A 14422-nucleotide genomic window follows, 5' to 3' on the forward strand; every position below is an offset into this window, starting at 1 on the left:
CACTTAAAAATCCAAAAGCATACTCACTTGTATCCCTGATTACAATCGCAGTAATATCCGGTCAGAGTATCCACGCACTTGTGACCGCACCGATGAATCTCCACCTTAGCACACTCGTCCACGTTGCAGTGCAGTGGTTCGTCCGACTCATCCGAACAGTCCGGAACCTTATTGCAAACCAGCTGATAGTCAATACACTGCCCATTGTTGCAAGTGAACTTCCCATCCGTGCACGTGTTATTCTCCTTAGTACAACCAACCTCATCCGAGTGATCGCCACAGTCATCTTCACCGTCGCAACGATACTGATTCCGCACGCACTTAAAGTTCTGACAAGTGAACTCCTGCGTCGAACAGGTCTTGTACTGACTGTTGCACTTCTTGCCTTCATCGGAACCGTCACCACAGTCGTTGTCATGATCGCACACCCATCCCTAAAACATAAAATCGATTAACCTCATCATGAACCAAACCCAAAGCTTCACTCACCTGATTAATACATCTACCGTTAGCGCACGTGAACTGATCCTCGCTACACGGCTGCGGCGTCGGACAGTTATGCAACGTCGTATTCTCGTCCGCACCATCCACACAATCCGGATCACCGTCGCAGATCCATTTCTTCGGAATACACTGCGCCCGAGCCCAGGCCTTATTCTCCTGACAGGTAAATTCCGTTTCCTCGTCACACTTCCGATCGTTACACTGGTGCCGGTTATCTTCGTCGCTATTATCCAAGCAATCGTTATCCCCATCACAGATGTAGATCCGAGGAATACAGTTCCCATTGTCACAAGTGAACAGATCCCCGAAGCACGTCCGACCCTCCGATTTACAGTACTCTGGCGGTTCATCCGCCCCATCTCCACAATCATCATCCCCGTCGCAGTACCACGTAGCCGGAATGCACCGGTGGTTCGGACAGCGGAAGCTATTTTGCGGACACGTTCGCTGCGCACAATGCAACGGATCTTCATCCGAATTATCCCCGCAATCGTTATCCCCATCGCACAGCCAGTACGGTTCCACGCATATGTTCGTCTTGTCACACTTCAAATGATTCGCCGGACAGGTCGTGTTCTTCGGACAACGCTCGTGTGTTTCATCCGATGTGGCATTATCCTTGCAATCGTTAACCCCGTTACAAACCTGACTCTGCGGGATGCAACGACCATTCAAACAGGTGAACTCACCATCCACGCACGGCGGATACGAGCAATTTTCCTCGTCCGATCCATCCTTACAATCGTTCTCATGATCACATTTCCACGACTTGAAAATACACCGTCCATTGTTACAACGGAACTCGTTCGGACCACACGAATGGAAGGCGCAATAGTTCACATCCTCATCCGAATTATCTCCGCAATCATCGTCTCCATCGCAGGACCACATCCTCGAAATGCACTTCCCGTTCTGACAGTAGAATTTACTGGAATCGCAAGTATGATTCTTCGGAGCACACATCCGCCCTTCGTTAACCGGTTTCGTCGAATCGTCACACTTGCACTCGGCCTTCCCATTCAACCCCGGATGACAGCTTTGAGCACAGCCGCCATTGTTCTGCAAGCACGGATTCGCCTGACACTGCTGCCGACTATGACTATACACCTGAATATCTCTCGGAGAGTCCTCCAACCTCTTCACCATCTCAACCATGTTCGCCCCCGTATGCTTCTCCGCTCGATACACACCCCTCAGCTGCAAATCCGTCCAGTAGATATAGTTCCTGAATACAGTGATCGCAAACGGATAGATCGTAGCAGACACCAACACCTCCCGATTCTTCCCATCCAACTTCGATCGTTCGATTTTCTCCCGCACTGCATCCGTCCAGTACAGCATCCTTTCGTCATAATCGATCGCCAATCCGCTCGGTTGCGATAGATCTTTATCAATTATCGTCCGTTTCAACGAACCGGCCATCGTCGTTCGGAAAATCTTTCCGGACGTCCCAAATCTCCCCCAATCGGTAAAGTACAGCGTTCCGTTGCAAGGATCCAGAATGATCGCCCGTGGTCGTTCAACTCTCGTGATCATCACCAGATCCGATCCGTCCAGATTCATCGCGTAGATCGAATTGTTCGAACTGTCCGTCCAGTAGATTTTCTTCTGGGTCCAATCGTACGCGACACCTTCCGGATTGATACCGCGCGTGATTATCGGCGTGATGTTGCTCGCGTCCGGTTTGTCACCCTTGGCGTACGCGATCTTCGCCCAAGGTCTAATCTGCGTGAAGAACAGCTTATTATCGGCGTAGTCAAAGTCCAGCCCGACGACGTTGGTTAGATTTACGACCGGAGCGAACGGTACATTCGTCGAAGTGTGGTCCAGTTCGATCGCTCGGATCTCGGTTCGAGTTGTGAAGACAACGTACTCGTCGGTGAGTTCACAACGGCGACCGTCAGTCGATAGTCTACCAACGGCGCAGTCACACTTGAAACTGGGTTTCTGATTGTATTCTGGAGGGAAGCTGAAGCATAGCTGATCGCAGCCACCGTTTCCCAGCCGTAGACACGGATTGTTGTCGTCCATGGGTTGATTGTTGATGTCGTAGATTGCAATGTCCCGTAGCTTCTGTAGATTGGTTCTAACCTTTTCCGGAAGGGTGGTGTTTTCCGGGAACTTGGATGCCTTAAAAACCGTCAACAGATTTCGATCAACCCAGTAGATGTCACTCAGGAATACAGCGATAGCCATCGGATTGGCAAGGTTTCGTCGAATCACCTGTCGGTTGCCACCGTTGTACGAAATCTTCTGAATCATGTCCAGCTTCGAATCAACCCAATACACGTCGTGAGTTAGCATATCAACCGTTAGATCACGCGGGTTGGAAATTCCCGACGTAACAACCGGGGTCCAATTCGATCCGTCCAGATAGCACTTACCGATCCTTGGGTACTGTCCATAGTCAATCCAGTAGAGCAACCGTTTGATAGGGTTAACAGCCAACTCCCGCGGAGCATCGTTGGTAGTCTTGACGATTATCTTCCGGTGGGTTCCATCCAACCAGCTAACCTCAACGTAGTTTTCGTGGGGGAAAACATTAGTGAAGTACATGTTTCCAGCGACCCAATCGATGGCGATCCCCCGAATTCCATTACTTCCGATGCCGTCTTTAATTATACCCTGAAGTTCCGTTCCATTCGGACGAATTCGGAAAATTCCGTTCCAGTGGCCACGGTTGTACTCCACCCAGTAGATCCAGGACTCTCGGTACAAAATGTCCACATGCAGAATGTGATGTCCGGGGCCGGTAATCGGAACCATCGCTTCCGAACTGTCTCGCATACTGTAACCACGTGTCATGTCCAGCTGGGACACGACGGCGAACGTTTTGTACGGAGTACAGGCAACTTCATTCTCCTTCTTGTAACCGATTCCGCAGGCGCAAACCCGAGCACTGTTTTCGTGTGGAATACAAATGTGTTCACAGCCTCCGTTGCTCATTGTACAAGGATGCTGCAGCATCGACCGTTTCCTGTAGATGATCATATTCTTCAGGTCCGGTTCGTTGTCCAGAATCGTTTTCGCATTGTCACCGTTGGGAAGATCAACTCGCACGATTTTCTCATATGTAGGATCCATGAAGTACAACCTAGATTCCAGTACTCCCAAGCCTCTCGGCTTCGAGATCGAGTGTTCCTCGCTAAGGATCGTCTTTTTATTATTTTTATCGTAGTCGATCGACATGATAGCCGGTGGATACTGCGAACTGTAGTACACCATCCGTTTCTCGACGTCTACGGTGATCGCTTCCGGGTACTGTATTGTGTCGTCCAAAATCCTAGCGTTCGAACCGTCCATATTTGACACGGCGACCTTCGTCGGAACTCCAAATCCACCCTCATCAATCCAGAATATTTTTCCATTCGTCGGATCCAGAGCGATTTGTTTCGGTTTAGAAACTGAAGTTTTGTTGCCGTCGTTGACCAGAACGATCGTTCGATACTTGACCTTTCCATCCACATTGATAGCTTCAATGTTACTAGCGATCCTATTTCCGATAAACAAATTTCTTCCGATCCAATCAAACGCGATCGTGTAAGCAGCTCCCACCAATCCATTATCTACTCCCAAGAATTCCGTCTTATTTCCACCACCGTACGGACTGGTGAAAATCGTACAATTCTCATCGTCATCCTCCTTACCTTGCACCCAGAACAAAGTCTCACCCTTCCGATCGTAATCCACGCTGATACCACCTTCGATTCCAACCACCGGAATCATACTGCCCGCTCGTATATCTCCTCCATTGAACGGAATGTCCACGATCTGGTTACCCTTCAGCACCATCAGATAAGCGTTCTCCTCTTCAACGCACTTTCCATCCGCGATCAGCTTGTAGCCCGGTTTACACTTGCACGAGTAGCTCGATTTCTCCGATGGACTTAATAAGCAAATATGCTGACATGTTGCCAGCTTACAGGGGCTTTCGTACAACGGTTGCAGCGAAGGATGATGCACGTGGATCGAGAGAGGTTGCGAGATCAGATGACTTACCACGGTTTGATTGGTTCCAACGAACTTGTTCGCCGATAGGACACGGTTCAGCTGACGATCCGTCCAATACAGCGTATCTTCGAAGAGAGAAAGCGAATGGGCATGAAGCAGATAATGACTAGCGGCTAGCACTTGCTGACGACCGGATCCGTTGTAGTAGCAGAAATCGATGAAATCCAGCTTGGAGTCGGCGAAGTAAACTCGTTGGGTTGCGATGTCCAGGGTTAACCCATTTGGCCAGTAGATTTTGGTGTTGATGATGGTTTGCCTCATGGTTCCATCCATTCCGATACGCTCGATACGCGGGTTTTCACCCCAATCGGTCCAGAAGAGCCACTTAGCATTAGGACTAGGATCCAGACACATTCCGCGTGGTTGAGTGATGTTTTCCCGAACCAGCACCAATCGGTTTGAGCCATTCTCGCTACAAACCTCGATCGTGTTCAGTTTGCTGTCCAACCAGTACAGGTTCTGTCCTATCCAATCGTACGCCAGACCTTCCACCAGATCCAACCCGGTGGAGATGATCTCTTGCGGTTCTTGGCCACGATCCAGCCGGGAAATCTTTTTAAGTTTCATGTCACTCCAGAAGATCGTTCCGGTGTGCATGTTGGAAGCTGTCGCAACCACGTTTTCGACGATAATCGGCACTCGTTCCAAGCCTTGTTCGTTCAGATCCGCTACCAAGATCGAGTGACGGTTGGAGATGATCAGGAAGGCAGACGAGTGATTAACTGCCTTACAGGTATGTTTGTTCGGTTCGAGAATGTATCCGTCTTTGCAGGAACAGAAATAAGATCCTTTGGTGTTGGTACAAATTTGCGAACAAAGTCCGGGAGGATCGCATTCGTTCAGGTCTTTACAGGTGAAATTGTCCGGAGCAAGCTCCTCGCCCGGAGGGCAAATGCAGAGTGCTCCGAGAGGAGTCTTCTGACATCCGTTGGAGCACAGTCCAGATTGATGCTGGCACTGAGCTAGGTCACAACCCAACCCCTCATCGGCACCATTCGGGCAATCTTCCACATCGTCACAAACTGAAGTCAAATTTACACACCGTCCGGTGATTCCAGGACACGCCCACTGTCCATGCGGGCATCTCAACGGTGGAGTTATGCAAGCATGCTCCACACCCTCATCCGAGTTATCTCCGCAATCGTCCTTCCCGTCACAAATATAAGACTTATAGACACACTTGGAATTTTTGCACTTGTAGAAATTGTTCGGACACGTGATCTTCCCACAGTCCTCCTCATCCGAATGATCTTCACAGTCGTTCGATCCATCGCAATGCCAAGCCACAGGAATACAAACCCCCGAAGACTTACATCGGAAATGTTTCTCCAGATTACACTGATTCGGTTCCATTGTCGGACAACCCAGCTCATCACTACCATCATTACAATCCGGTATCCCGTCACACTTGTACGTCTCTTCAACACACTGTCGCAAATCGTTACACTTGAACTGATTAGCCAGACACGTAATCGGCGGACAGTCCTTCTCGTCCTGCTTGTCAAAGCAATCGTCATCGCCATCGCACACCCAACTCTGCGGTATACAATGCCCCGTCCGAGGACAGGTAAACTGGAAGTACGCACAGGTTTTTTCCGCGCAGAAATCACCCTCGTCCGAACCGTCACCGCAATCGTTTTCGCTGTCGCACTTCCAAATGTTCGGAATGCAGCGTCCATTCTCACAGGCAAACTGCGACGCCGCACAGGTCACATTGCCACACTCGAACTCATCAGAATGATCGCCGCAGTCGTTCTCGTGATCGCACCGGAAGTTCAGCGGTATGCAGCGGCCCGATTTGCACTGGAACTCGTTCGTGCCGCAGGTTGGTTCTGTTAAGGAATTCAAATGATTAGTGAAGGGTAAATTAAGGGAAGGGGAATGATGCAAATCATACTACTCACTTGTACAGTTCTGCTCCTCATCACTATTATCCAGACAGTCATCATCTCCATCACAGATCCAACTCTTCGGAATGCACCGCTGATTGTTACAGGTAAAGTCCCACGTGTTCGGACACGACTGCACCGGTGGTTCCGCGTTCGGATCAGCGAAACAGCTTCTCCCATCATCCCCAAGCCGTTCACCGTACGGGCAGCCACACTTCACTGTCAATCCTTCGGAGTTATTCCGCGGGACGGCAAAGCACAGCTTCTCACAGCCACCACCGTTGATGGAACATGGTTGCGCCGAATCGACGATCTGACTCGCTCGACTGTACACTTTCACACCGTACAACCGATTCGTTTGTGGTTCACGAACCATAATCTCCTCCTGTTCGCCCGTTAGTTTGTTAAGCCGCACGATCGCATCCAGCCGCCAGTCGGTAATGTACATCCAGTCCTGATGGATCACGATCGAAAATGGATGCCGTATCAAGCGGGAGTTTACCGTTCGCACATCCGTTCCGTCCAAGTTTGAATGCTGGACGTGATCCAGCAAAGCGTCACACCAGTAGACACGATCTTCTAGGAAATCGATCGACAATCCATTTGGCCAACCGAGCGTAACATTTTTGAATACCATCAATCCCGTACCGTCCGAGTTGGCCCGACTAATGTTTGCAGGTCGATCCCATTCCGAAAAGTAGATAAAGCCTTTGTTTGGATGCACCACAATGGCGCGTGGTCGTTTCAAATTTTTCAGCAGTGTCCGTCGATAGCTGACAGTTCTAGTGGACAGAACGTTCAGCGTTCCCTTACGACTGTCAATGTAGTATAAATTCTTCGATACCCAATCAACTGCCAGTCCTTCGACGCCCTCATTCTGAGAAGCGAGTACAATTTCTCGACCAGTTCCGTTGCGATGAACTCGATAGATGACGTCCTGCAAGACGTCCGAATAGTAGATGTGTTCGTCAACGACGTCAAAATCAAGCCCGACGAAGCGGGCACGACGAGACACCACCGGTAGAATAGCATCACTGAAGCCCTCGATAACTGGATCCAGTACTTTTCCTTTTATAAAACGCTGCTGGGAGTACATCAGGAACTCTCGCACCAGATGGCAGTTCATCAGATCTTTGGCTAGCTGCCATCCGATGTGGCAAGCGCAGCGATACCCGAGTCCCGAAGGAGCTCCTTGAACGGCAGTTACAACGCACATCTGTGAACAGCCACCATTATTGCTACCGCATGGATTCGAAACAATCGGTTGCGTCAACTGGTGAACGGTTATGATCGCTTTCGGTTCTCGTATATCTTTCGCCTTGAATATTGATTGAATGCTAGACGATCCTTCGAATTTGTCAACGGACATGATGCCCTGTTTGGTGGCATCCGTCCAGAAGACCCGATTCTCAAAAAGAGCTAATCGAGATGGACTCGGAACCTGTTGGCCTCGCAGGATCATAACCCTGTATTCACCATCATAGTTAACCGATTCAATGTAGTCCAGTAAAGAATCACACCAGAAGACTCGTTTAGCGACAACGTCAACTGCCACGCCGGACGCTTTGTAGGCTGCTTCCGATACGATCGATTTCGCATGAGTACCATCCATGTGAGCTCGCAGAACGTGACTTCCGTCTGCGACGAACATCAAGCCCGAGGTAGGATCTAGCGCCAAATCAGCCGGACTGGTTAGGTTAGATCCTAGGACCACCGCATGCCACCGACCGTCGAGTTCAAAAACATCAACTTTCTGACCGACCAGGTCCGCAACGTACAACTTATCGCCGATCCAGTCAATCGCTATTGCCACCGGCGCCCACGTTCCAGGTAATGTAAAATCATGACCCCCGTATCCACCATCCATCAGAACTTGAGATTGAACCTTCCTGGTTTTAATATCCGACCAAAATAGGAGATTTTTAGCGTAATGATAAGCCAAACCGCTAGCTCCGGTAGCATTAGCGATCGTTCGGAAGTCCTGACCATGCGAACTCATTCGAACGATCGCTCGATCATACGCAAAGATCAACTCCAAATGTGCCGCAGTCGGAGCCACGCAACGTGACTTGTCCATCAGTGTGTAACCGTTAGCACAAGCGCACGAAAACGATCCGTCCGTGTTGGTGCACAGCTGATCGCAGTGTCCCCATACGTTACACTCATCCAGATCGCTGCAGGTTCGGTTATCCGGCGACAGGGTTCTTCCGGGGGGACAATAGCAAACACCTCCCGTCAGCGATGGTCCGCATTTGTATCCACAGCCAAGCGCCGGACAGGAAGTGGTAGCTGAAACGAGGTACCCCAATTAATTCACAAGAATTATGATGTGGATCAATCAAAAACTTACAGCACGCAGTCTCCTCATCGGTTCCATCCTCACAGTCCCGCTTACCGTCGCACAGTTTCGTCTTGGCGATACACTTTGGCTGCCCATTCGGTCCTCCCCGGGGACAAAGAAACTTGTTGTCCGGACAGGCGATGGCCGTACAGTTCGCTTCGTCGCTTTCGTCCGAACAGTCGTGATAACCGTCGCAGTGGAAGGTTGCCGGAATGCAGAGGGAATTCGAACATCGAAACTGGCCACCGTGGCAAGGGGGGAAGTCTGTGTGGAAGCGAAAAAAAACCGAATCCATTAACGAATCTCAGTTGAGTAATTGCCACGTGGTTAAGAGAGGTCACCTCACACCTGATTCGAGTCGAGAATTGATTAATTATCTTGTTTTGGTTGCGCAACCATTTCCTAGAGTGGCTAAAGGTCAAATGAGGTGTTTTATTGTGTGTCTGAGTGTATTAGGTACTTACTGCAATTCTGCTCGTCGGAATTATCACCGCAATCGTTCTTGTGGTTGCATTTGAGTGCCGTGTCGATACACCGCAACCCGTTGGCACACCGGAACTGGTCCAGCCGGCAGGCGATTCCCGGGCAGCCCTCCTCGTCCACACCGGTGCGGCAGTCCAGATAGCCGTCGCACTTTTTCTCCTTTGGCACACAAATGTCCGCGACGCGGCCATTTACCGAGACTGCCTGGGCCAGCGTCCCGCAGTGGATGTCATCCTGCTGACACTTGCGATATGCTGCGAGGTGGGGTGGGAGGAGGGAAAGGAAAGGGCGTTAGCGAGTGGATGAATACGTATACATGTACTAGAACACTCGGTGTGTATCTTGCTTTCAAGAGGATTAATTCCGCAATTTAGGGCCATTATGACTCGTTACGGTAGACGGTCGGCACTGATTGCCTTCAGTCGGTGATATGCCGAGCATTATATGGGCCAGCGAGGCAGAAATTATGCTGATTGAAGAGACGTGCTTCGGCTTTGTCATTAGAACTGTTGATATTGTTCAACCACCAATTTGTCCCTCATGTTCTATATCGGATAGAAGGCTAATGGGCTAGTACAATGTAATAGGAGAAGATGATCGCCGCAAGGAAAACAGAATAATGCACACAAACCTGTAAAAGTTCTAATTTAATTTTACTCAAAAAGCATAAATTTAAAATCGATTGCAGTTATGTTTGCAAGTCATAGTCAAATTCGAAGTGGAGCTCATTTCAAATAAGCAGAGTCTGACTGTCACAGTGAGTTACTTGAAAAAAAAAACCAATCGCAGCAGGCGTGTGATGCGGACACTGCGTTTACAGCAATTTGAGCTTTACTCGTTACCATGGAGACTCAGAAATAGTGTTTTTGCATCATACTTTGGCTTTATTGATAGTTGTTATATTATGGTGTCAATTCTGTAGCATCTGGCTCTGTGTGTAAGTGATCCGGGAAGGGAATTTGAAGCCCTGGAACCATGTCCATGAAGTAAGTAAATGCGAGTCCATTATTATTACGCAACATACAAAGCGTTGTTGTAGCTTGACAGCGGGTTGTCTGCGCTAGGTAGATGAAAAAAAATGTTTTTTCGCGACGTTTCTTTTTTTTTGATGGGAAGACGACATATTTTTCCACACATTTAACCCATAAATGTCTCAGTTTATCTGCGATTACTTTTTGTAATATACGTTTTGGTTTAATAATCACGCTTCCCTGGTTCAGCTGATTGAACGGAACATTTCGAATAATCAATGGCGTTGCAATCGCGTGGAGGAAAACTCGACGCGCTGAATCTGTTTTTGAAGTAGGAGCATGGCGTACAGAGTCATATGCAACAACTGCAAAGTTCTGTGATGTTACTCTACGAAAAAGATCCGTTGTTCAAAATCTCTCTACTGCTTCTGACGAAACGTTCTTTATGAGTTTGAGGTGGTTGCAGATTTCTTGTCTCATTTGCATATCATATAGAGGTTTCTAGATTTATATGACTGCAATGTAACGGATCCAACGATCTTCATATATACGGAACAGATTTTGCAACCAGTTTCCTATCTTATGCCTCCTCGTGAGTCTGGTTATTGATTACCGTTGGTGCCTTGGTCGATGTTGACTAGATCTTATTCGCCTTATGACGTTGCAGCTGATTGAGAGGGTATTAACGGATATGAGCATCATAATCCGTAATCGTAATATTCTTTCCTTGATCCAAGTCAGGGAGTGAAGGTCTCAACTTCGCAGCTTCACGTCTAACTAGAATTGGGATTCGAAGTCATGATAAAGACCAAGTCAAGCACGGTATCTGTAGGATACCAGAACACACTTCACATGAGTTTTACCCTAACCCGGTCATGCGAGGTTCTGACAACGTTAACCTTCTTTCCCTAGTGCTACGTAGTCATGGGGATTTGATGGAGACAGAAGAAGAGAACAAACTTGATGAGCTATTCTCAACTTGGTACCGGTCAAGCGACAGCGTTTGATAGGTACCGAACCACTGAACATTTTTTCAGTTAAATACCCTTTTTATAGACACTGATAATATGGGCAAGGAACATGATAGTTTGCGCTCAGCTTTCCATTAGATAACAAGTTTTCGACATAGTACTACGGTTTTGTAAACTCAATGATCCTTGATTCATAAACTCAAGGATCCTTGATCATGGATCTCAAGGATCATTGATCCTGAAACTTGTGGATCATTGATCCTGGAACTCGTGGATCCTCATCCCCGGAACTTCAGGATCCTTGATCCTGGAACTCGACGATCCTCGAACCCAAGGATCCTTGATTTTGGAACTCAAGAATCCCTGATTTTGAAACTCAAGAAGTCTTCACCATGGAAATCAACGATTTTTGATCGTGGAGCTCGAGGATTGTTGATCCTGGAGCTCTAATATCCTTGGTCGAGGAACTCAAAAATCATTGATCCTTGAACTCGAGGATCCTATCACTAACGGATCCTTGATCTTGAATCTCAAGGATCGTTGATCCTGAAACTCAAGGGTCATTGATCCTAGAGCTCAAGAACCCTTTATCCTATAACTCAGATCCTTAATCGTAATGTTTCGATCCTGGGACTCAAGGATGCTTGATCCTGGAGCTCGAGGAATGCGGAACATCAGGATCCTTGATTATGTTATTCGAAAATCCCGGGTCCTGGAACTCGTGGATCCTTGATCTTGCGCTCCGAAAACTTAATCCAGAACCTCAAGGAGTTTTAAATCTGGAACTGACGGATAGTTTATCGTAGAACTCGAGAATCCTTGATCGTGAAACTCAAGGATACTTGATCATGGATCCTTCATGCTGGAACTCAAGGATGTTATGTTCCTGGAATTTAAGGTTCCTCGATTCAAGAACCCAAGAATCTTGGATCTTAGAGCTTAAGGATCCTTGATCTTGGAACTCAAAGCTTTTTGATCCTGAAACTCGAAGTCGTCCTGATCTTAAAAGTCGTGGAGTCTTAATCATAAAACTAAACAATCCTTGATCATGAAACTGAAATAAACTTGATCATGGATTTCGATGATCATTGATCATCGAACTTGATATTCTTTCATTCTGGAACTCGACGATACTTGATCCTGAAACTCGGGGATCCTTGATTGTGGAGCTGGAGGATTCTTGATTTTGGAACTCGAGCATCCTTAATCCAAGACTTCGAGAATACTAGATTAGGAACTAGATATAGATCTTCGAATTCCAGAGAACTCGAGGATCTTTGATTCTTGAACCACGCACTCTAGGGTCCTTGTTCCTTGAACTCGAGGATGAATAATCCCTGATTCTCGTCTAAAAATCGTAGATCTTTGATCATCTTCGATAAATCGAAGATCTTTGATCCTAAAACTCAAAGATCTTGGGACCCATCCTGAAATTCAAGGATATTTGATCTTGATTTCGAGGATCCTTGATTCAGGAACTCGTGGATTCTTGATTTTGAAACTTGAGGATTCTATAGCCTGGAACTGACGGTTCTTGTATTGGAACCCGAGAATCATTGAGCCTCGAACTCGAGGCTTTTTGATCCTGAAATTCGATGATCCAAGGATTCTGAATCTCAAGGATGCTTGATTCTGGAACTCATAGAACCTGCTCCTGGAATTCTAGATCCTTGATTCAGGGGCTCGAAGAGCATCGATCATGGAAATTAATGATCTTGGAACTCGTGGATCTCCGATCCGGTTGCTCTATGATCCTTGATTCCGGTAGTCAAATATTTTTTTTTACTTGGGAAGCATCTTTGATTCTCGCGACTTGAAGCATACTAGAACCTGGAACACCGTGATTCTAAAACTCCAGGATCTGTGACCCTCGATTCTCGTTCTCGAGGGTCATTGATACTCCAATTCGAGGATGCTTGATTGTGAATTTCAAGAATGCTTGAGGCTGGAGCTCAAGGAACGTAAAACTTGGAACTCAAGGCTCTTCGATCGGGCAACTCAAGGAACTTAGAACCTAGAACTCAAGGACCTTCGGTTCTGAAACTCAAGGCACCCAAAACCTGTAACTAAAAAATCTTCGATCCTGGAACTGTTAGGTCCTTGATCCAGAAACTCTAGAAGCTTCGATCCTGGAAATTGATCTTGTAATTCGAGGTTTCTTGATTTTGGAACTCGAGTTTAGTTCTCAATTTCGAGGATGCTAGAACCTGGAACTCGAGCATCTTTGATCCTTAATTTTTTGGATTCTTGTTTCGCGTTCTCGAGATTCATCGATCCATGTTCTCGGGGATCCTTGGTCATCGTTACCGAGCATACTTCATTTTCTTTGTCAGGAATCCTTCATCTTCGACCCTCGAGCATCATAAAACTAGGATCCCTGATCTGGGTACTGAAGTATCATTGATCATGCAACTCGTGGATCATTGATCCTTAAACTCGAGGATTCTTGATCCTGGAACTCAACGATTCTTTATTGTGAAACTTGAGCATCCTTGATCTTCGACTTCGAGGATGCAAGATCCAGGAGCTCGAAGATCCTTGTTCCTTAATTTTGAGGATCCTTGATTCTGAATGTCAATTTCCCTTATTTCTGAAACTCAATTATCCTTGATGCTTGTTTTCGAGGATCGTTGATGCTCGTTTTGGAGGATCCCTGATCCTCGTTTTCGAGGATCCTTGATGCTCGTTTTCGAGTATCCTTGATCCTCGTTTTCGAGGATCCCTGATTCTAGTTTTCGAGGATCCCTGATCCTCGTTTTCGAGGATCCCTGATCCTCGTTTTCGAGGATCCCTGATCCTCGTTTTCGAGGATCCCTGATCCTCGTTTTCGAGGATCCCTGATCCTCGTTTTCGAGGATCCCTGATCCTCGTTTTTGAGGATCCTTGATCAATTATTCTTGATGCCTGTTTTCGAGGATCCCTGATCCTCGTTTTCGAAGATCCCTGCTTCTCGTTTTCGAGAATCTCTGATCCTCGTTTTCGAGGATCTCTGATTCTCGTTTTCGAGGATCTCTGATCCTCGTTTTCGAGGATCTCTGATCCTCGTTTTCGAGGATCTCTGATCCTCGTTTTCGAGGATCTCTGATCCTCGTTTTCGAGGATCTCTGATCCTCGTTTTCGAGGATCTCTGGTCCTCGTTTTCGAGGATCTCTGATCCTCGTTTTCGATGATCTCGGATCCTCGTTTTCGATGATCTCGGATCCTCGTTTTCGAGAATCTCTGATCCTCGTTTTCGAGGATCCTTGATCAATT

At 47.4% G+C, this 14422-nt stretch overlaps 1 protein-coding gene across 1 annotated transcript in view; it reads right to left on the reverse strand.

Annotated features, from left to right (window-relative positions):
- The window catches only part of LOC131692223 (low-density lipoprotein receptor-related protein 2), a 120005-nt gene that overhangs the window by 6492 nt on the left and 99091 nt on the right, over positions 1 to 14422 (reverse strand). Inside the window, exons 5-9 of the mRNA XM_058979140.1 lie at positions 9210 to 9482; positions 8755 to 9009; positions 6420 to 8693; positions 490 to 6347; positions 28 to 434 (exon numbers count right to left, since the gene is read on the reverse strand). Coding sequence (XP_058835123.1) covers positions 28 to 434; positions 490 to 6347; positions 6420 to 8693; positions 8755 to 9009; positions 9210 to 9482 — 9067 coding nt within the window. The remainder of the gene's footprint in view (positions 1 to 27; positions 435 to 489; positions 6348 to 6419; positions 8694 to 8754; positions 9010 to 9209; positions 9483 to 14422) is intronic.

The sequence above is a fragment of the Topomyia yanbarensis genome, chromosome 1 (genome assembly GCF_030247195.1).
Source record: "Topomyia yanbarensis strain Yona2022 chromosome 1, ASM3024719v1, whole genome shotgun sequence".
In the NCBI taxonomy this organism is placed as follows: Eukaryota; Metazoa; Arthropoda; class Insecta; order Diptera; family Culicidae; genus Topomyia; species Topomyia yanbarensis.